The sequence below is a fragment of the Aegilops tauschii genome, chromosome 5 (assembly GCF_002575655.3).
Source record: "Aegilops tauschii subsp. strangulata cultivar AL8/78 chromosome 5, Aet v6.0, whole genome shotgun sequence".
In the NCBI taxonomy this organism is placed as follows: domain Eukaryota; kingdom Viridiplantae; phylum Streptophyta; class Magnoliopsida; order Poales; family Poaceae; genus Aegilops; species Aegilops tauschii.
Window position 1 is genome coordinate 15171215 of NC_053039.3, and position 22726 is coordinate 15193940.

Here is a 22726-nt window from a genome sequence, read left to right on the forward strand (position 1 = left end):
CTGTCGGGCACTTCGTTATCCTTTGGAAGCTTCTTCTTCAATATTTTCAATAGCTTCTCAAATCCTTTGTCAGGCACAACATTCTCTGCCTTACACTGCAGCAATTCCAGTACGGTACCGAGCTTTGTGTTGCCATCTTGGCAATTGGGGTACAACCCTTTTTTCTGATCCTGTAACATGCGATCGAACTTCAGCTTCTCCTTTTGACTTTCGCATTGCGTCCTTGCATCGACAATGACCCGGCGGAGATCATCATCATCGGGCACTGGTTCCTCTTGATCTTCAGCAGCTTCCCCCGTTGCAGCATCATTGGGCACATCGTCTGGTTCCTCTTGATCTTAAACAGCTTCCCTCGTTGCAGCGTCACCGTATTCAGGGGGCACATAGTTGTCATCCTCCTCTTCTTCTTTGCCGTCTTCCATCATAACCCCTATTTCTCCGTGCCTCGTCCAAACATTATAGTGTGGCATGAAACCCTTGTAAAGCAGGTGGGTGTGAAGGATTTTCCGGTCAGAGTAAGACTTCGTATTCCCATATTTAGGGCATGGACAACACATAAAACCATTCTGCTTGTTTGCCTCAGCCACTTCGAGAAAATCATGCACGCCCTTAATGTACTCGGAGGTGTGTCTGTCACCGTACATCCATTGCCGGTTCATCTGCGTGCATTATATATAATTAAGTGTGTAAAAAACCATTACAGAACATCATGAATAGATAATTAAGTGACCAAATTAACAGAAGTTCATCATCACATTAAAACCAAAGTACATACATAGTTCTCATCTAACAACATATAGCTCTCCAGAGCATCTAATTAATTAAACCATACATTGAAACTATGTAAAACATTTCAATGCGAAAACAAATGCGATCATAATCGCAACCAAGGTAACAATTGATCCAATGGCATAATGATACCAAGCCTCGGTATGAATGGCATATTTTGTAATCTTTCTAATCTTCAAGCGCATTGCATCCATCTTGATCTTGTGATCATCGACGACATCCGCAACATGCAACTCCAATATCATCTTCTCCTCCTCAATTTTTTTAATTTTTTCCTTCAAGAAATTGTTTTCTTCTTCAACTAAATTTAACCTCTCGACAATAGGGTCGGTTGGAATTTCCGGTTCACATACCTCCTAGATAAATAAAATCTATGTCACGTTGGTCGGCATAATTTTCATAAACAATAAATGAACCAATAGTTATAAATATAATATATACCACATCCGAATCATAGACAGGACGAGGGCCGACGGGGGCGGATACCAAAACCATCGCACTATATAATAACAAGCAATAAAATAGAAAGAAAATTAGACAAGTATCTATCTAAAGTAAGAATTTTTTCTCTCTCAGAAAGAAGATAAGAACAAGAGGCTCACCACGGTGGTGCCGGCGACGAGATGGGCACGGGCGATCAACGGCGGTGAAGACGGGAATGGGACGTGACGGGCCGCTAAACCTAGACAAATCTCGAGGAAAATGGAGCTTTGAGGTCGAGCTTCGAGACGAGAAAGCTTAACTAGTGTGGCTCGGGCATTTCATCGAACACCTCATGTGCATAGGAGGCGAGGTAGAGCACCACAAAGCCCTCCCCTCGCCGGCCAGAGAAAAACAGAGCACTGGAGTGCTCTGCTCGCGGGCGAGGGGTATATATAGGCACCTCATTGGTCCCGGTTCGTGGCATGAACCGGGACTAAAGGGCAGCCTGTGGCCCCGGTTCAAGCCACCAACCGGGACCAATGGTGGTGGGCCAGGAGCGAGGCCCATTGGTCCCGGTTCGTCCCACCAACCGGGACCAAAGGAGCCAGACGATCAGGGACCAATGCCCCCACGAGGCCCGGCAGGCCCCTGGCCTCACGAAGCGGGACCAGTGCCCCCATGGGTCCCGGTTCTGGACTAAACCGGGACTAATGGCCTGACCCGGCCTGAACCAAAGCCCTCTTTTCTACTAGTGCTACCCTGTCCCGCCCTTCAGTATGCCGACGATCGACACCCTTATCATAGTAAAATCAACGCCTGTGGCCGCCCAACACCTCAAGACTATTTTGGACAGCCTCGCTGCGGCCACTAGACTCTAGATCAATTTTGCTAAGACTACCTTTATCCCTTTAAATGTTGACCCCGCCGATGCAGCGCTTATGACAGCTGTCCTTGCCACTAACATCTCCTATTTCCCGCAAACTTATCTCGGTCTACCTCTCTCACCTCACAAACTTCCAGCCTCGGCCTTCCAACCGGTTATCACCCGTTGTGATATCTACCTAGCCGGCTGGTGCACGCTCCTTCTCTCTCGCGGAGGCAAACTATTTCTCCTCTTGGCCATTGTGGACAGCCTTCCTACCTATTTTATGCTTTCTTTTTGTCTCCCTGTCCAGGTTATAGAAGCTATCCACAGAAGATGACGTACCTTTTTCTGGTCTAACGATGACACTTGCTCTGGGGCAAAATGCCTGGCTGCTTGGGATAAAGCCCCTAGAGATGCAGGTGGTCTAGGTGTTAAAAACCTTCGCGCACAAAACTTTTGTCTGCTGCTGAAATTTTCTTATAAGTTTTTACACTCCACAAACCTTCCCCGGAAGGATTGGGTCTTACACCACTCGCCCCTTCATTTTGGCATGTCAAAAATAGCTCCTTCCTGGCTAAAACCGTCTTTAAGAATTTACAGAGTTTGAGAGAGATTTCCTAGTGCACCGTTGGAGTTGATTGTTCTACTTTTTTTGGTTATATCGTTGGCTAAATCCGGAACCCCTGGCTTTAGTGTACCCTACTCTTTTTTCAAACCACACAAACCCAAATGCCATGGTAGCCACTATTTTGCAGGATGGGATCGAACTTGTTCTTCGTAATCGACTAACCTCTACTGTGATTGCAGAACTTGGTTCTCTAAACTCCTTGTTGCAGGATTCTTCTATTTCTCGGGTACTAGATGATCGTCGCCTGCTTAACGGCGCTTCCTTCTCCACAAAAGGGGCATATGCAGCCCTCTTGGATCCCCTTCTTATAGTTATTTGGGACTCGAAAGTGCCCAAAAAGGTTATGATCTTCGGTTGGCTATTCTATCTTGATCGCCTAAACACAAGGAATAATCTGCACAAGAAGAACATACTGGACACTGCGGCTTGTCCTAGATGTACTCATTTGGTGGAGGATCGTGAACAACTCTTCTTTACATGTCCAGCCGGCATCTGTCCTCTATTCACACCTATCAAGGATCTTTTCAGCACGATTCTTCTGGGCTCACTGCCTACCACGGTTCGCCCGTTCATGCTCTTGTTGATTCTTTGGAAAATCTGGGATGCACGGAATAAGAATGTTTTCCAAGGACGAGATGTTGTTGCTTCGGACTCCTTGAGAGCCATCTTAGATGATTTGATTGTTTAGTCTCATAGACTTAAAAATGAAACTCTAAAGGGCCACGCCAGTCTGTGGCACGAGTTCTAATCCTCACAATGCTCTTAACTCTGTAACACTCAGCAGTTTTTGAAATATATATTTAGGTGGGGAGCCTTTTCCTCCTGGTGATATGAGAGTGTTTTTTTGTAAGCCGAGCTCTCTGGTGCCCACTATCTTCACCATTCAAACTGTGGGCAGATACATGGAATATGTGCAAAGCTTTGCAGATGTGCAGCTCTGCTAGGGCTATCTCTGTTAAATGCACTGAGATGAGACCTGCAAAAATCTGACATCCATTGTAGGTCATGCTGCTGACCAGAGGGAGTGAGAGAGTGGGGCCCACAGCTAGAGAGATGCACTATCTCTCTTCCATGCATGCTCGGTCCTATCAGCCTTTCCTGTCCCACCAACTTGCATGCGACATATAAAAATCTGCATGCTGTGCACGCTCTCTCTTTCCTGAGATTAACATGCAACTCCCCTCTCTCTCTCTCTCAATCCAGGATGCTTCCTACAACCAGCGTACACAGTCTGGCTCCGAATATTTGAATGCATGCAACTGAGAAGTTATCTACACGTGGCAACTCTCTCGCTTGAGTTTCACTTTTGCAGCAAAATTTCTAATTCTTTTTGCTTGCCGCATGTTCTCTCTCTCCTCTTCTTTCTTCTTTTGTTCTCTCTAATTGTTGTTCGCTGTGGAAAAAAATAGAGACACGCACTGTTTGCATGTGATGGATGAGAGGGTGAACAGTGAGCAGTGAGCTACCCGCAAAAAAATGAACAGTGACCTGCATGTGACCAGGTGAGCAGTGAGCTGCATGTGACAGGACCGGACAGCACCGGCTAATGACACTGCAACCAGCAGCTCGTGAGGCTTCTTTTTGCACCAATCTCGATGCAAACCAACAGCCCAGATAAGCGGGACCGTGGTGCTCGGCCTACAAAGGAACTTTGCGCTGGTAATATTTATATATCTAGACTTCTTTGTTTCAGAAAGGAGGTTAGACCCCTGACGTTTGCATCATCATGATGCTCACAATCATGCTTACTAATTATTAAACATAGTACATAACAGAGGCAACTACAACCAAGCCATAAAAATATATATGTAGATTGGATGATTAAAGCTGCAAAGGGCATGGCATCAGTAACAAAGATACATGAATGATCTCAGAATTCAGTGCCTGCAGCATGGAGGCAGATGTGGGGCGCAAGATGAGTGTTGAGGGTTTTCGGGTCTTCTTTAAATCAGACGACCATTACTTGTCGTTGCTGCTGCTGCCATTTCGGTCCAGGTGCACTTTTCTATTTTGGTTTAATTTGAACTACAGATTTGAACGTGGCTCAAATATTTTCATTTCAAGTCCAAAATTCTAGTAACTTGGACACAAATAATAGGACTAATGTAGATCATAGGAAAATTATTTCCAGCCCCAATGCGTCGTTGTAAATTTATTTTATGCAATTTGTCCTTAATATGGACAATTAAACAAATTCCTAAAATCACTTAGGATTTATAAATTTCCAAATTAATTCCCTAAAAATCCAAAATGCACATACACTGAATGCATATGAATGAAATGTGAACATACAAATTTGAAATTTTGGAATGTGACAATGTGTCTTGCAAGTCTAAGCAGGGCCACCTCAAATGCACGCAAGTGATCAGTGTGGATACAAAATGAGCTATGTCATAATCCTAATTTATTTACACAACTAATATTTGATATCTAAATGTTCCATGGGGTAAGCGATCTTATATTATATTTGTGTGAGGTTGCTATACTTGATGGCTCGTTCTATATATTCTCTGTGAATATGGAATGACAACCATTAGGCTTTATTTTCATGATTTTCATTACAGTGGACTGTCTTTACTAGGTGTGCTATCTTGATCCTGGTACAAGATTACAAACTCAAATAAAACCATTTCTTAGAAAAAAATCACTGCTGAAGGATTTATGAAACCCTCATAGGCGGTGACCTACCCAAATGTATTTTAACTCTTAGCCTACCGAAGGACATATGACTTCATGTCACTGCCTACCACCCAAGTCTTATATAAGGAGCGAGATGATCACCCAAGCAAATGGTGCATTGATTTATTCTCATTTTCCCTTAAGTCCTTAAAAAAATAAGAACATAGGGGAGACTCCCCCCCACCCCCCCCCCCCCCCCCCCGGTCTTGTTCTTATAGGAGATGAGGGACTTGAATCCAGGCCGGTGACATCAACCTTTGTGCTATCCACCACTCCACCCGAAAAAAGCCCCTCTCATCAGTTCCTTAGAACTGCCTAGTGATATATATTTTGTGCACTATTTGTCATGTCAATGCACATTAGAGATATGGATTTGATAGACATGAGAACAGGAGGCACCCGGAAAAAAGTATATCCAAGGAATTCCGCTCTGGCTTGTGGAAGGGAGTATCCCTCTAGGAGTATGTTTTTCCTCCAAACCTAGCAAATCACAGACTGTTAGAACATCTATAGCAAGACATAGCAAATCCGGGCCCTCATATACCCGCAGACGGGCCCAGGGGCGTCGGGTGCAATGACCGGGCAGCCCTCAAAACTTGTACTCTGCATCCGCATATCTGATGGTTCGAACCACGGAACCATACAAACCATGCAAAAGAATGATCTACGTACTACGTAGATCAATGCAAACTTACCCTACCCTACTCGTTATCGATCTCCGTGTCGGGCTCCGGGTACATGGGCGGCAGCCGTAACTCCCCCTCCTACTCCGGCTCCTCCGCGTCAGCCTTTGACTCCTCCCCCCACCCCCTCCCCCCCCCCCCCCCCCCCGCCTCCTGTCCCGAGAAAAGCGCATTGGTCTCCGCCCGCTGCTGCCGGATAAAACACCGGTTCGCCTCTACGGCGGCCTCATCTTGGATGGACTCCAATATGGCGGTATGCTCCGCGATCTCCGCCGCTTGTGAGGCCTCATACTCCGCCATGGCGTCCTCCATGGCGAAGCCCGCAACCGGCTCCGGCCCCGCCCACTCCATGGGCTCTTGCTGCTGCTTCCCCACCTCTTTTCCTCCGGCTACGGCGAGTCCGGAGGTAGGCCAGCTGCGATGCGACTGGCCCCATATTCACCTTAGATTTGGGATGGATATGAGGGGTGCCAGTCAGCCCGGGCGATTGAACCTGGTTTGAGGCACCCGGGTGGGACGTTTTTTTGACTAGTCACTGGTACGGCCGTCCGCCCCGGCGTTTCAGACCGGTTAGAGGCGTCCGGTTGTAAATGCTCTTTACTTTGATTCAGTCGTGTGATTATGATGTTATTCTACCTGTGGTGGCTGGAATAAAACTTTATACTAAATCAGTGACGGTTAACATGGATCGAAGGGATTACATTCCACGACATTCGTTTAACCCCTAGGATAGACAAGGTCTGCGACAAGATTAAAGCAGGGTAAAAGAAAAACACATTGGATGTCTTGGGACAAGATTATATTGAGCCAAAGTAAGGACGAGGGCTGGGGTTTCGCGATTTTCTGGTTATTTAACCAAGCCTTGCTGGCCCGATAATGGTTGCTAATTAGGCCGGATCGTTGTGTGCGCAGATTCTTAAAGCAAAAATACTACACTAATGGTGCACTTGTGGATACTGTATTCACAGGTAATGCTTGCTCAACGTGGGATGCAATCCAATGTGGACTTGACCTTCTTAATAAGGGCCTTGTCTGGCGTGTTAAGAATGATGAAAGTATTAAGATCTAGAGGGATCCATGACTACCTCGACCACGATTTTCAATTTCGGTTTTAGAAAATTCTCACCACCAATCGAAATCATCGAAATTCAGTGAATTTCAGTGATTTTGCTTTGCATTTCAGCCAAAAGGCCGAAATATTCACTTGAATTCGAATGAAATTTTGGATTCTTTTAAATTGAAAAGTATTTGAATTTCTGTGCACTACTGAAATATTTCCCAAATGATAACGCCCATACGTGTGGCATGTTTGCACTTCGCCCATACGCATTGATCAACGTTGATTATGTTTTGCACGAATCATAAAGTATCTGTTGAAATTTCAGTGCCACGTGGGCATAGTATGTTGTGTGGGCGTTAGAGCGCTCACCCACACGATCCGCGGCGTGCGGTTGCCGGCTGCATCGTGGGACGAATCAGTTCCCGCCCACACAGCACCACCTAGTTTGCCCGCGTGTGCGTGGACTGCCCTTCGCCCACACGACGACTCATACGGTGATAGATGGCAACTGCACTTACGCGTATGTGACAACTAGGTAAACACACATGGCAACTATGATTCGTTGACAGATGGCAACTGCAGTTGCACGTAAGCGGCAACCAGATAAACACACATGGCAACTATGATTAACCATACATGACAATTATGGTTGGACCACACGTGGCAACTAGGTAAACACACATGACAACTATTGTTTGATCACATGTGACAAGTAGTTAATCACACACGAAAATTATTGTTTGATTACACACGACAACTACTATAAATTAGACATGGCAACTATAGTTAACCAAAACAAGGAGAGTTGCCATGCTTTTACAACTATGTTTGCCATTCCGGATAACCAAAGTTGCCATACCCGGCGTCACTAAAGCTTCATCCCGTGGGTAGCTACCGTAGCTATGCCAGAACGTATGGGTATATTTGCTTCGTGCTACACGCGCGGGGTGAGGATGAGTAGTATTTGTTGGGCGTGGCACGAAGTAGGTGCGCCCACATGTATGGGCGACTCTAATGTTCATCCACACATGATCCGTGTGGACTGCCTCCTGCTTACATCACACACGGTGTGTGAGCGAGTATTGCTCACATCACATGTGTGGGCTTATCAGCGTCCAAATATTTTGGCCAAAACGTAAATATTTCAGTGTCTGTTGAAATCAATGAAATTTAGTGAATTTCATTGAAATCTCACTGAAAGTGAAAATCATGACGTCGACCAACATCCCCCAGATCGATTGCATACTAAGAGCATCTCCAACAGCCGCGCCAAAAGGCGCGCGCGGGGTAAACGTGGTTTTTAGCGCGCGCTGGACGGTTTCGCGCACTTCAACGGTGGCTGGAAACAAGCGCGCGCGGGAAACAATTGCGCACGCGAGAAAGGGCGGCAGCTCGCGCGTTTGGCGCGCCGCTTCCGGCATGCCTATAAATTGCGGCGCTCACCACGCGCCTATCCACACTACCACGCGCGCCTCGTAGCTTCTTCGCCGCTCCAGCGCCTCCACCGCTTCCTCTCCTCGCCGCTCCAGCGCCCCGCCACCGCCGCGCCGCCGAGGAGCGTCGGGCTACCGCGGCATCCGCCAGCGCCCCAACGGCTGGTACTCTGCCGAGATTCGGTCCGGCGACGTCGGGCTCAGCCTCGGTACATTCCAGACCTCACACGAGGCCGCACGCGCCTACGACGCGGCGGTGTGGCGCCTGGACAGGCCGCGCCAGCAGATGAACTTCCAGGATGTCCACACGCGCCAGCAGGCGCAGGACGTCGCCCCTCCGCCTCGTCTTATCACGGACCAGGACCGTGCGGAGCACGCTCGGCGCCAGCGCCGCCTCCTCTTCGCCGAGGAGGACGAGCGGGCCATGGCGGAGTGGCGCCGGCGCCATCCGGAGGACGTCGCCAACGAGGAAGCCTTCTGAGCAAGGCGCCGCGAGGAGCAGACGGCAAAGCGCCGCGCGGAGCAGTTGGACAGACGTCGGCGGAAGGCCCTGGCGTTATTGCAGTGCGAAATTGCTCAAAATGGTGGGCAGACGATCTTTTCATCTGATGATGACCGTTGGGAGGACATGTGGCTCGATACCTCGGACCAGAACAGCGAGGATGGCGATGATGATGAAAACGACGACGACGACTAGGAGTAGGCTGTAGTTGCACTATCTAATAGTTTTTTTATATTGTTGCACCATAGTTTTTTAATCTATCTATGCTATGGAACTATGTAAAATATCTATGTATCGTTTTTATCTATGAATTTTATTTATCGTTTTTATTTAAAAAGTACGCAATGTTTAGCACGCGCTGCATTTTAGCGCGGCCGCTGGAGCTACGCGCGCGTGCTCAATTTTAGCGCGGCTGCTGGAGCCAGAGCTGCCGGTCGTGCCAAACCAGGCGAAGGGTGCGCGGCAAATGAGTTTTTAGCGCGCGGCGCGTTGGCGATGCTCTAAGGTAACTTTCGCTTCCGAAGGGTGTGCGAGCTCCTGCTGACTTTAGTCCGATGGACATGGCGACCATCTTGCTGACCAATCCATTCTGATTCCAGAAGGTCTTGGCATGCACACAACGAAGTGACCCACGACAAGCCGGCGCCTCCGGTTGCTGCTTCGCGACGCTTCCTTAGCAGCTACATCGTCTCTCTGTTGTGCATGAGGCAGCACCCGGAAGCTGACATGGAAAAAGGGGAAATGGTCCTGATGGAGGGCCACGAGATACACAAGCGAGCGACCAAGACGACGACCCCAATTCCTGCCAAACCGAGTAACAAGTGGTGCCGGCCACAAACAGGATGGAACAAGCTCAACATCGATGGGGCTTTCAAGGAGGAAGATGGTACGGGTGGCACAGATATGATTCCTCAAGACAACACATGCGCCATTGTCTTTGCCTCCAGTCGGTTCTTACCAAGACGTTCAAGCGCCATGGAAGTGGAAACTGCAGCATGCGCTGAAGGTATTTCTTTTGCTCTGGAGTGGAGTGCTGAACCTTTTATCCTCGAGACCAACTGTGCGGTTGCCGCTAACATGATCCATGATGATGCAGTAAACAGATCACCAGTGGCTGCCACGGTTGTGGAAATTAAAGCCCTTCTTCGGTCTGGCCGTGAGCATGCTATTTCACATGTGTTTAGAGGGCAGAACATAGTTGCTCACGCTCTTAGCCAATTAATAAGAAGGATAAATACCCGTACTGCTGCTTGGATCCGTCATGGTCCGGACGTGATTCGCAAACTATGCCAGAATGACTGTAACATTGTTCCATAATATAAGCCAGTGATTCCAAGTCATCTCTCCTGCTTGCAGTTCTTCCTAAATGCGCATGGGCACTAGCATATCTGTCTGTTCCTCTGAAGGCCCCTGCCACCATTGTTCTGCCTGTGTCACACTGAACCTCTTCCGGCTACAGCCACAAAGTCAAATAGTGAAATGTTGAACCAACTCAGCACAAATGGGCGACAAAGATGAAAATGTTGAACCAACTCAGACAAATGCAGTAGCAACCGTGTCGCTCCCGCGAGCGGCTCGGGAGCAAACCCTAGCCGCCGCCAGCACCCCACCCACCCTCCCCTCCTCCCCTCGCCGCCGCCAGCGGAGGTCGCCCGGCGAAGCCCGCGCGGCTCGGCGCCGGCGGGGCTCTTTTCCTCCTCCGCCCGGGGCTGGCTGGCGCGGGCCGCTGGCGTCGGGGGGAGCTCGAGCGGCGGCGCACGCTCGGGGTGGCGCTTCTGGCCGCCGAGGCCGCGCCCGGAGGCGCACGGGGCTTCGGGGTGCGCGGATCTGGCGAGGGGCGGCGCGGGCTGGCCGCGGCCGGTTCGCGAGCGCGGGGATCTGGCGCGGCATGGCGCGTGGTGGTCGCGGCCGCTTCGCTGGCGCGGGCGCGCGGGGTGACCGCGGCGGCTCGGCTGGGCAACGGTGGTCGCCGTGGTGTGCGCGTCGTGGCTGCTTGGTTGGGCGGCTGCGGGAGGTGTTCGGCGGGGAACCTGGATCTGGCAGGTCAGCCGTGCGATGGCGGCCTGGGCGGGGTTCTGCCGGCGGCTGGCGGTGCCTGTTGGCGATTGCCGGAGCAGGAAGGCTTCGCCCGTGGTTTGGACGCGGGATGCAGGACCAGATCTAGTTTCCTGCAGGCCCGTCGACGAGGAGGCTTGCTGGTGGCCCTGCACGGGGTTGGCGCGCTCGTTGTGTGGGGGGTGCACGGTCCAGTGGAGGTACGGGTCGGCCTCGGCTGGCTGCGTGGGAGTGGCTGCCCCGGGCGAATAGCCTGGCCGGTGCTAGCCGGCCGGCGGCGACAACGCTCGTGGGCGTCGCTATCCTCCTTGGAGGCGTCGTCGGGAATTTTCACAGCCTCTACTCCCGGATCAAGTTCTTCGGATGAAAGCCTAGATCCTGCTGCAGGGTCGGGCGGTGGCGCCGTCTTCAACGTCATTCCCCTCTTTAGGGCGCCGTCTTGAAGACCTTGATCCCATTAGTGCTTCCTACGGCTGGACGTGCACGGTGGCTTCTATGGCAACGATGACGGCGGTGAGCAATGTCGGAGGCGTGGCTTTGGTTGTGGTAGTCGGCTCTTCTTCTCCGGCGTGTCCGTGGGTGTGCCTCGACCGCCTGTTGTTGTGAAGTCGAAGCCGCGGTGGGGGCCGGTGGTATACGATGACGCGTGACAGATGGCTCGTTCAGTGATCCTCCATGACGCCACCCCTGCCTGTTTCCTTAGTAGTTCTTCGTCGGAGTAGGAGTTGCGCTGCCTAATATGGATTGTATGGAGTGTTGTGCTGCAGCTATTAGGGCTGTTGTTTCTTTTCTTTTCTTTTCTCTTTCTTTGATCTTCGGATCTGATCCTAGAACCTTCACCACCTTGTTGTTTTCCGCTGCTTCCTGCTATTATCAATGAAATGCCAGCGATGCTGGATCTTTCAAAAAAACACTGTTCCATAATTAATGAAGCCTTTTCTTTTGCGCTAAGGAAAAAGCTTGCGTGTCGATTCTTGAAAGGAGTGACCCAAGGTTCAGTGCAACATTAGATCAGCCGTACAATGGTATGTGTTCGTCACGTAAAGTTTCATGAGAATCCCTCTGGATGCTTGCACCGATCAACTCATTCAAAAGTCTAAATTGATGAAAGAAGACGGGTAATATATTTCAATATAGTCTCTCTGTATGCTATGCGATACCTAGCTAGCTTCACTGGTGTGCGTGTGCTCTTATGGTACTGTACTTATATATATTGTGCTGAAAAGCGAAAACACTTGAAATGAAATGCTCATCGTTTAATTAATGCCGTCCCATGCCGATTCACGGTCATGATTGCGTGGTCCGTACGTAGCTACTACTCCAACACCAGTAAAAATGATTCAGCTTTTAAACACCATGGGTGCAGTCACTACCGAAGCTACGTGCATCTCTGCAGGTCTGGGTGCAGTCACGCAGGGAGTTTGGATCCGATGCTCGCCTCGTTGCTCTTTCCCCACAGGACCAAGTAGAGCCCCATGACCACGACCGCCGACCCGACAACGCTCCCGAGGTGGAGCTGCTCATGGAGGACGCTGACATCGAGCCCGGCGGTGACGATCTGGATTAGCGGCATGAAGGCGGTGGTGAACACAGGCCCTCGCCGCTCCACACACCATGACATGACCAGGAACCCCAGCCCGGACGACCCCACGCCAGCAAATACCACGGTCACGGCCTGGAGCGCCGTGCGTGGGACCCAGATCTGCAAGCTCATCTTCTCGGTGGCAGCCCCGACGGTGGCCATCTGGATGAAGCTGAGCACGAACATCCACGCTGTACCGGAGTAGAGCGCCGGGTACTTTGTCCCGATCTTGGACTGCAGGATGAACCACAACGACCAGCTCGCCGAGAAGCCCAGCAGCGCCACCGAGCCCACCGCCCACCTCCGCGCACCGCCGTCTCTATGGGTGGAACCGGCGGCCAGGTGGTCCCCCGACGCCACCCCCATCAGTGTCGGCCCTTGGTAGAGTGCCAGCACCGTCGCTCCGGCCAGCCCCACGGCCGTGCCGGTGAGCTTGGCGACGCCGGATCGGCTGGCGACATCGATCTTCTCGACCTTGAAGGCGAGTGCGAGGAGGAAGGTAAACATGGGGGTCGTGTTGTTGAACGCGCTCGCGAACGTGGCCGTCGTGTACCGCAGGCCGAGGAAGAAGAGCCACTGGATCAGAGAGGCTCTGTGCAATTGCCATGCATGCATCAATTAGCTTGTGAAATTTCAAATAATTCAAGACTTCCTATAATTATGCAAAAGAGATTAATTACCCGAGCAAGGCACTGAAGAAGAGGTACACGAATATCTCCATGGTCAGCTTAGGTCTACTCTTCCTACATATATATACAAGGAATCGAAATACAGAAATTAGCTAACTTCTAAACAGAAATCAGTGGCCATGATTTCTCATTTAAAATAAAATAAAAGCTTTCGTTACCCCATGCTTCTTCATCAGTGATGCATATGACCCTAGCAATCGAGATGCAATTAAACTTGTAAGGACATCAGTTAGTGCTGATACAAACCTTTCTTTGAAGTATGCGATCGGGGAGAGGAAGAGCGCGGCGACGAGCAGGCGGAGGACGATGAAGACAGTGGTGTGCATCCCTTCATTGAAAGCCATCTTCGTCAGCACATTCAACACCGCATACATGATCACCACCGCCATCATCATCACCGTAGGTTTCCAGTCCATCCTACACTCTTGATCAACACAGTCAAGTGAACTAGCAAGAACTATATGGCGAGGGATGCTTTGTCTTCCTTTTCGAAAAAAAGCTTTATGGTGAGTGTGATATTAATTAACTCAGGAATACTTGTGGCAGAGCTATTTATAGCCTCCACTAACACATTAGTTAAATCAGCACTACAACACTATTTGCTTTAAGTTGTGTGCACTGACGGAAGATGCCATTAAGTTGGGCCATCCATGACTGGCGTAGTGGCGTAGTGGGATTAGTTCTCTAGACCAACCATCTGAAAAGAGAAAATATACGGGCATACCATGTTACCGTAAAAATCACATTTGAAAGTTCTAAAAAAAACATCCTATAATGAACAAGTGAAATCTGAAGTTCATGCTCATTCATTTGTGAGGTAAAAAAAAATATGCGTGTATAATGATGTTTAATGTTTGTCACTATTCATTGTTGAATTGGTTTTGCACACATCTGTAGTGAATTTGATTTTGGTTTTAAAATTTTACATCCTTTATAGAACATTGCCTTACCAACATACTTGATTTTATTTATAAATTTTAGAATTATTAAAATACTTGGTTTCCACATGATATTTTCTTTCAAAAGTAATGGAGACATTATCATCTCCCAAAAGTTAATCGAAGCATTTGTACATCTAGCTAGCTTTATTCGGGAACGGACGAGATGCTTAATCATGAGTATCTGTCAAAGCAAATATTCAGAAGTTTTTTTTTTGCGGGAGCAAATCATTTAGATTTATATGCACTATTAGTTTGGTAGTTCCAAGCAAAAGAAATACCCACTACCTCGGTTTCAAAATAAGCTGTCCTTTATTTTCTTAAAACTAGACTTTGACCAACACGTACATTATTAATATTCTTACCATGGTATAAAATTGATATCTTTAAATTCTTCCTAAGTAGTGACCCATGCTTGTGTTTTTGTAAAAAGTAAACCCAATTTTATTTGTAGAATCTTTTGTCGAAGGTTTGTCTCAATGAATCAAATTATATCCTAAGTTTTGCAATGAATGAGTAGTGAACTCCACCAACGATGATGTATTTTACAAAGAGAAAAGCTTGTTTTGAGGCATGACCTATGTATTAGGGTTTTATGATTTAGGGTTATCTGCCATGTGTCTGTGGCTCCACTGATGAGATTATCGAGCACCGCTTGATAAGTTTTGTGCATGGCCAGGCGATCTGTATCATTCCTAGTGGGACGCCTAATTAAGACAATTGTTGATAAATTTTGTCAAATTTAGAAAAGTTTGACTTAGTTGGTCGAATCAAAATGAGCCTTGTAAACCCATATAGAGAGAGTACTAGCACAATCATTAGTAGTTCAATCTTTTTGTTGAACCACAACCTATCTGCACTATAATCTCCCACCTGATTTCCCTTTTTAATTGTCCTCAAGCATGGCCAATAGCACCGATGATGTTAGTGCTCGCAGTAATTCTACACATCAACCACAGTTGCATGATGTAGTAGCACGATCAAAATAAAATATTACGCAGTAGGCAGCAGTCAAATGCTACAACTGCCCCAGCAATATAGATTGAATAGCCTTGTTTTTTTTTTTTTGAAAGAACTGAATAGCCTTGATATCGCACACAGACTTGTTCATAGTCTACCCACTAAAACATACGAGCTGGTCACAAAAGAGGGCAAAACATCACATAAGAACTGTAAGTGTTGTTACTCCGAGCTGGTCACAAAAGAGGGCAAAATATCACAAATGAGTAGATTGGATTATTGCACACTACTTATTTAGCCTATAAGAGGAAAATCTTCATTGTGGTATATCTGAATCAGAAAGCACAAGCTTTAAAATGTATGATTCATAACTGGAGAAAGTGTGACACAACACGCTCCATCATAAAGACATGGAAATTCATTCCATTATACAATAAGACTACACAAAATCATGTACATTTTGTAAGAAACTAAAATGGTCGAAATGAAGATGCTAACGATATTATCATTGTTATTTCTATTACTCTAGAGATATGGAGAAAACGAGGAACTGATGCTAGTACCAGGTGCTGGACAACAGATTGGATGGCTTGCAAGTCAAGCAACGCAAAGGCGTCGCACACGCCGGCATTAATTCGATCCTACTTGTCTATTTGAGTTCGATACGGGACGGATGGATGGATGGACAAGACATTTTACTTAGCAGTGCTCTTTTGTGTTTTCTTCTGGCCGGGTAGGAATACGTATCCAGGAAAGAATCAAAGTACACCGACAGTACTGTTTGAGATCGTAGGTGAATGGAGCATAGCATCGGACGCACTGTTCACCGAATGTGCACTTTATGCTCAGCTTCGTGGAGGTGCAAATCCGCCCAGCAGTCTTTCTTTTTTGCATAAAAAAAATCTTCCCAGTAGTTAACACCGAGCTGCTAAGACTTTCTTCTGATAAATGAAAACTTGAATCGAAGTACACCGACAGTACTGTTTTCTTGCAAGACTAAAGCAAGCTGCGGTGCATGGTCACCAGGGAGATTGCAACCGTAACACGTACTCCTATTTTTATGTACTCCGGATATTAGTTTTGACTGAAGTCAAACTTATAATGTTTGACCAAGTTTGTTCAGAACAATATAAGTATTTACAATAACAAATCTACATGATTTGAAAATATATTCAATGAAGAATCTAATGGTATCGATTTGGTAGCATATAGGTTAATATATCTTTGTACAAACTTGACGAAAGTTTATAAAATCTGATTTTAGACAAATCTAATATGCAGAGTAAGTAAGGGATGGGGTAGTATGTATACATTTCAGAAATGTTATCTGGGAACATTAGATTTTTTACGTTCCCTAGCGAACTACCCAACATCCGTTGGATCAAAAACACGAATATTAAAGCACTCTAAGTTTCCACATTAGAAAGTCCAACCCGTGGAGGGAGCAGTGCAACGCGGCACACCAGGCGGCATTCCCGAAGTTAGACAAGGCACCGACTTGGGCCCTCGCAGACCCTGACCATACGGAGGCCTAGCCCCCGAACTTTAATGATCACCGTGGAGACGTCCATGTGACGACTGCGCCACCTCGACGTGGAGCTTGCCGAGATCGGAGAGGACCGGTCGCGCAATGACACCTCCACCGCTACCATTATCGGTAGGGGCAGGACTCCCTGTCCAATGTCCTCGTTGGCTGAGGCGGCCCTCCGCACAACACATGAGGAAGCGGAGAGAATCCTCGCGAGCACCAGGCGGCGCCTGGGCGTGGCTGATCCGCCCTTCCAACACTGGAAGGACCACTCCGACGACGACGATGACGGCGGCGGCATGGACGTGACGGTGGTGTCGCCGGTCATGCCGGCCAGGCATTCAAGGTCACTATGTGCTACAAGTTAATTTAGGTTTTTTAGGTTTTAGTAGAACAAATGAAATATGTCTGTTTTATGTAAATTATAATTATATTGAACTTATATCCAATTTTTGTCGTATTTTCATAAATTATATTCAGATTTGTTTCTATTAAGGGCTGAGGTTTAGGACCAGTATTGGATGACCAGCTCCCCTATCACTGTGTGCACAAATACTATGTCCGTTTTGGAGACTGGCGTTAGAGATGGCCTAAATCAAGGAATTTACTTAAAGATTTGCAGTTTATTCGTCGCACCAAATTTGGCTGACAAGACACAGAGCATGTCATACTGTTTGCTCATATTCTTCACTTCGTTCGTGTGTGTTTCAATGTTGGTCCACCACTTGGGCTATGTATGCCACTTGTGCCCATGTTGAATAAGTCAAACTGTTTGAAGAAAGTGATGGTACCAACTCATTTCCGTTATGTATGTAGCTCCATATCTCCTACCGTTAAACAGTGTGACCATTTTTCTTCTTCTTGCAACAGATATTACCCCTTCATGTTGTTATTCCTGAATTGCTGCTCCAGTGTGGTAGAATCAAGCTTGTTCTTGGTCAAAACAAGAAAGTGGTGTCAACCAACTCCATTTCCTGTACAGGTAGACCCATTCTGATTAATGGGCGGGTGCAAATCATGACAATCCATCTGTATTTGAAAATTGGAGAATGCTATGTTCATGATCTACAGAGGCGCTAAAGAGGTTTTCTTATTCATTGACCACATTCCGTGACTAAGCTGCTTCCAGATGGTTGTGGTTGTTGGCACTGGTTCCTCAAATTCCTGGCTGTTAAGGATTGTGTGTTAAACATTGTCTCAAGTTATATGTGCTTGTCATGGTTGTTAGATACATACTGCTTGGAAAAGTATTGTGTTAATTAGACGCCCGTTTGTGAAATAGGGTCCCATATATCTCAGCCAGGTAGTCCCGCTAGTCCGGCCTAAGAGCATGTTTCCCTGGCCAAATGTCCCTACCCTATCGGGCAAGTCTACTAGAGCATCTGGTTAGACAACAAGTGTTGGGAAACATTGCATGGAAAACAAAAAATATTCTACACACGCAATGATCTATCCATGGAGATACATAGCAACGAGGGGAAAGAGTGCGTCTACGTACGCTCGTAGACCGTAAGCGAAAGCATTTAACAACGCGGTTGATGTAGTCGAACTTATTCGCGCTCCAACCGATCAAGTACCGAACGTACGGCACCTCCATGTTCTGCACACGTTCAACTCGATGACGTCCTCCGCCTTCTTGATCCAGCAAGACGGCGAGGTAATAGATGAGTTCCGGCAGCACGACGGCGTGGTGACGGTGATGGTGAAGTGATCTCCGCAGGGCTTCGCCTAAGCATTATGAAAATATGACCAGGCGTGTAAACGGTAGAGGGGGCGCCGCACACGGCTAGACAATTGTCTGTTGTGTGCTAGGCGCCCCCCTCCCACATATATATAGGTGGGAGGGAGGGAGGAGCAGCCAAAGGAGGCGCCCAAGTAGAAGGAATCCTACTTGGAATCCCTCCCAAGCCGCGCCCCCCGCCTTATATAAGTGCGGGGAAAGGCAGGGGAGGGTGCCCCGCCCCTTGGCTTTCTCCCATGAGAGGGAAAGGCGGGAGGGGTTAGCCCTCCCCCCTTTCCTTCCCTTAGGGCCTGCTGTCCAAAGAAGGGGGGCACCAGGGGTTGGTCTGTCCTCATCCACTTACCGGGGGTGTCCGGAACGCCTTCCGATGACCCGATGACTACCCAGTGCACTCCGAAACTCTTCCGCTGTCTGAATACCATCGTCCTATATATCAATCTTTACCTCTTGGCCATTTCGAGACTCCTCGTCATGTCCGTGATCTCTTCCGGGACTCCAAACAATATTCGGTCACCAAATCATACAACTCATATAACACTATATCGGCAACGAACGTTAAGCATGCGGACCCTACGGGTTCGAGAATTATGTAGAATGACCGAGACACTTCTCGGTCAATAACCAATAGCGGAACCTGGATGCCCATATTGACTCCTACATATTCTACGAAGATCTTTATCGGTCGAACCGTTATGACAACATACGTAATTCCCTTTGCCCATTGGTATGTGATACGTCTCTATCGTATCTACCTTTCCTAACGCTTTTCCTCTTATTGTGGACTCTAATTTGCATGATCTGAAGGAAACTAACCCGGACCGACGCTGTTCTTAGCAGAACTCATGGTGTTGTTTTTGTGCAGAAATAAAAATTCTCGGATTGGAACGAAAGTTTACGAGGATTTTTTATTCAGTGAAAGAGAATTACTGGAGCCAAGAACCACCGGAGGGGGCCCCTGGGTGAGCACAACCCACTAGGGCGCCCCCCTTCCAGGCGCGCCTAGGTGGGTTATCCCCACCTCGTGCCCCTGTAGACCCTGAAACCGACGCTATAAAATCACATATTTCCAAAAAAAATCAGGGACGAAGAATTATCGCGTTTCACGATATGGAGCTGCCGCCACCTCCTGTTCTTCATCGGGAGGCCAGATCTAGAGTCCGTTTGGGACTCCGGAGAGGGGATCTTCGATCTTCGTCTTCACCAACCCTTCTCCATCGCTAATTCCATGATGCTCCCCACCGGGAGTAAGTAATTACTTCGTAGGCTCGCTAGCTGATTTAGATATCTTATTATTCCTCGCTAGCTGATTATGTCATTGATATGAGTTAATATAATTTTTAAGAGTTATTGTCGACATGGTTAGTTATAATCTTGGCCGAAGACCTGGGTGCTACTTATGCTTATTTATGTATACAAGAGCAAAAGAGTTCGTAAAAGTTTTTTTTTCACTTTCAGTTTATCAGCTGAATTGCTTGACGACAAGCAAAGGTTTAAGCTTGGGGGAATTGATATGTCTTCGTCGTATCTACTTTTCCTAACGTGTTTCCTCTTGTTTTGGACTCTAATTTGCACGCTTTGGATGAAACTAACCCGGACTGGCGCTGTTTTCAGCGGAACTACCATGATGTTGTCTTTGTGCAGAAATAGAAGTTCTTGGATTGGAACGAAACTTTGCGAGGATTTTTTATTCAATAAAAGAGAATTACTGGAGCCAAGAACCACTGGAGGGGGGCCCCTAGGTGAGCACAACCCACCAGGGCGCCCCCCTCCAAGCGCACCCAGGTAGGTTGTCCCCACCTGGTGGCCCCGCAGACCCTGAAACCGACGCTATAAAATCACATATTTCTAGAAAAAAATCAAGGAGGAAGAATTATCGTGTTTCACGAGACGGAGCCTCCTTCACCTCCAGTTGTTCATAGGGAGGCCAGATCTGGAGTCTGGTTGGGGCTCCGGAGAGGGGGATCTTCGATCTTCGTCATCACAAACCCTTTTCCATCACCAATTCCATGATGCTCCCCACCGGGAGTGAGTAATTCCTTCGTAAGCCCTCTGGTCGGTGAGGAGTTGGATGAGATTCATCACGTAATCGAGTTAGTTTTGTTGGGGCTTGATCCCTAGTATCCATTATGTTCTGAGATTGATGTTTCTATGACTTTGCCATGCTTAATGCTTGTCACTTTGGGCCCGGGTGCCATGATTTCAGATGTGAACCGTTTATGTTATCACCATTATATCTATATTCTAGATTCGGTCTTGCAAGTTATAGTCACCTACTACGTGTCATGATCCGGCAACCCCAGAGTGACAATAGTCGGGACACTTCCCGGTGATGACCGTAGTTTGAGGAGTTCATGTATTCACCGTGTGTTAATGCTTTGTTCCGGTTCTCTATTAAAAGGAGGCCTTAATATCCCTTAGTTTCCAATAGGACCCCGCTGCCACGGGAGGGTAGGACAAAAAGATGTCATGCAAGTTCTTTCCATAAGCACGTATGACTATTTGCGGAATACATGCCTACATTATATTTATGAACTGGAGCTAGTGCCGTATCGCCCTAGGTTGTAACTGTCACATGATGAATATCATCCAACAAATCGCCGATCTAATGTCTACGATTTTCCTACATATTGTTCTTGCTAAGTTAGTACTGCTATTGTTACTGTTGCACTTGCTACAAAATCATTGATATCACTGTTACCATTACTATTGTTGTTGCTACTACTATCAAAACTATCATACTACTTTGCTACTGATCCCTTTGCTGTAGATAATTAATCTCCAGGTGTGGTTGAATTGACAACTCGGCTGCTAATACTTACAAATATTCTTTGGCCCCCCTTTTGTGGAATCAATAAATTTGGGTTGAATACTCTACCCTCGAAAACTGTTGCGATCCCCTATACTTGTGGGTTATCAAGATCTTTCTCTGGCGCCGTTGCCGGGGAGCATAGCTATATTTGTTGAGTCACTTGAGATTATTATCAAATTATCAAAATGAAGAATCTGAAGGACGCTAAGACTAAGATTTTTCCCTCTAAGACGAGGGGAGGTAGGGAACTGTCATCTAGCTATGCACTTGATTCACCTTCTGTTATAAGTAAACTTGCAACACCACCACATGCTATTAATCCTGATTTGTCGCAAGTTATTGATGATGCTACTTCTGCTATGAATGATATTTATGATGATGCTAGTACCTTGCTTGATGATAATGTGCTACTAGGTGAATTTCTTGATGAACAACTTGCTAGAACTAAGGCTTTTGAGAATGATGAAACTGATGAAATTGTCGAAACTAATGAAGAGCTTGAAACTGAAAATCTTGAAACACCTATTAGAACTAGCCCTCCTAGATATGAATTGCGAAAGGTACCGGAAGGTTATGCTATTAATGAGGAGGCAACTAGGGATATTCTTTCTTGTAAGGATAGAGATGATCTAGAGAAACTATTATGCAAGTATAAAGAAAAGACTTTGAATGCTAAAATGAAATGTGATCCTCAGTTTGCTACTTCACCTAACTTTGTTGACGATAAGGATTATGAATTCTCTGTTGACCCAAAGTTGATTACTTTGGTTGAATCTGATCCTTTCCATGGTTATCAAACTGAAACTGTTGTGGCACATCTTACTAAGTTGAATGACATAGCCACCATGTTTGCTCATGATGAGAAAATTCGCTATTATTATATTCACAAATTATTTCCGTTCTAATTAAAGGGTGATGCTAAAGCTTGGACAATACTCTTTCTCCTGGTTGTGTGCGTAGTCCCCAGGACATGTTTTATTACTTCTCTGAAAAATATTTCCCTGCTCATAAGAAACAAGCTGCCTTACAGAAAATATTTAACTTTGTGCAAATTGAAGAAGAGAGTCTCCCACAAGCTTGGGGGAGGCTTCTCCAATTGCTTAATGCTTTGCCGGATCATCCTCTTAAGAAAAATGAAATATTCGATATCTTCTATAATGGACTAATCGATGCTTCTAGGGATTTCCTAGATAGTTGTGCTGGTTGTGTTTTCATGGAACGAACTATTGGGCAAGCTGAAGAATTATCAAATAACATATTGAAAAAGTATGATGATTGGACTCCTCCGGAACCACCGCCTAAACCCACTCCGAAGAAGAGGGGTATCTTATATCTCAGTCCTGAAGATATGCAACAAGCAAA

The 22726-nt window shown here is 47.0% G+C and overlaps 1 protein-coding gene across 1 annotated transcript; it reads right to left on the bottom strand.

Moving 5' to 3' along the window:
• Window positions 1–12352: 12352 nt before the first annotated feature.
• On the bottom strand, window positions 12353–13888 carry LOC109783795 (WAT1-related protein At3g30340). Its single transcript, XM_020342394.4, has 3 exons — window positions 13635–13888; window positions 13380–13442; window positions 12353–13291 (listed from the first exon to the last, which is right to left on the bottom strand). The coding sequence occupies exons 1-3, from the start codon at window positions 13802–13804 to the stop codon at window positions 12526–12528; spliced, it is 999 nt and encodes a 332-aa protein (XP_020197983.1). The 5' UTR covers window positions 13805–13888; the 3' UTR covers window positions 12353–12525.
• Between the last annotated feature and the right edge of the window lie 8838 nt (window positions 13889–22726).

What these genes read in the sequence shown, in the direction of transcription:
- LOC109783795 (XM_020342394.4), bottom strand. Translation starts at nt 13,804, where the DNA reads ATGGACTGGAAACCTACGGTGATGATGATGGCGGTGGTGATCATGTAT. An exon ending in ATCGCATACTTCAAAGAAAG is followed by an intron (nt 13,443 to 13,634) that starts GTTTGTATCAGC and finishes ATATATATGTAG; the next exon opens with GAAGAGTAGACCTAAGCTGA. An exon ending in TTCTTCAGTGCCTTGCTCGG is followed by an intron (nt 13,292 to 13,379) that starts GTAATTAATCTC and finishes GCAATTGCACAG; the next exon opens with AGCCTCTCTGATCCAGTGGC.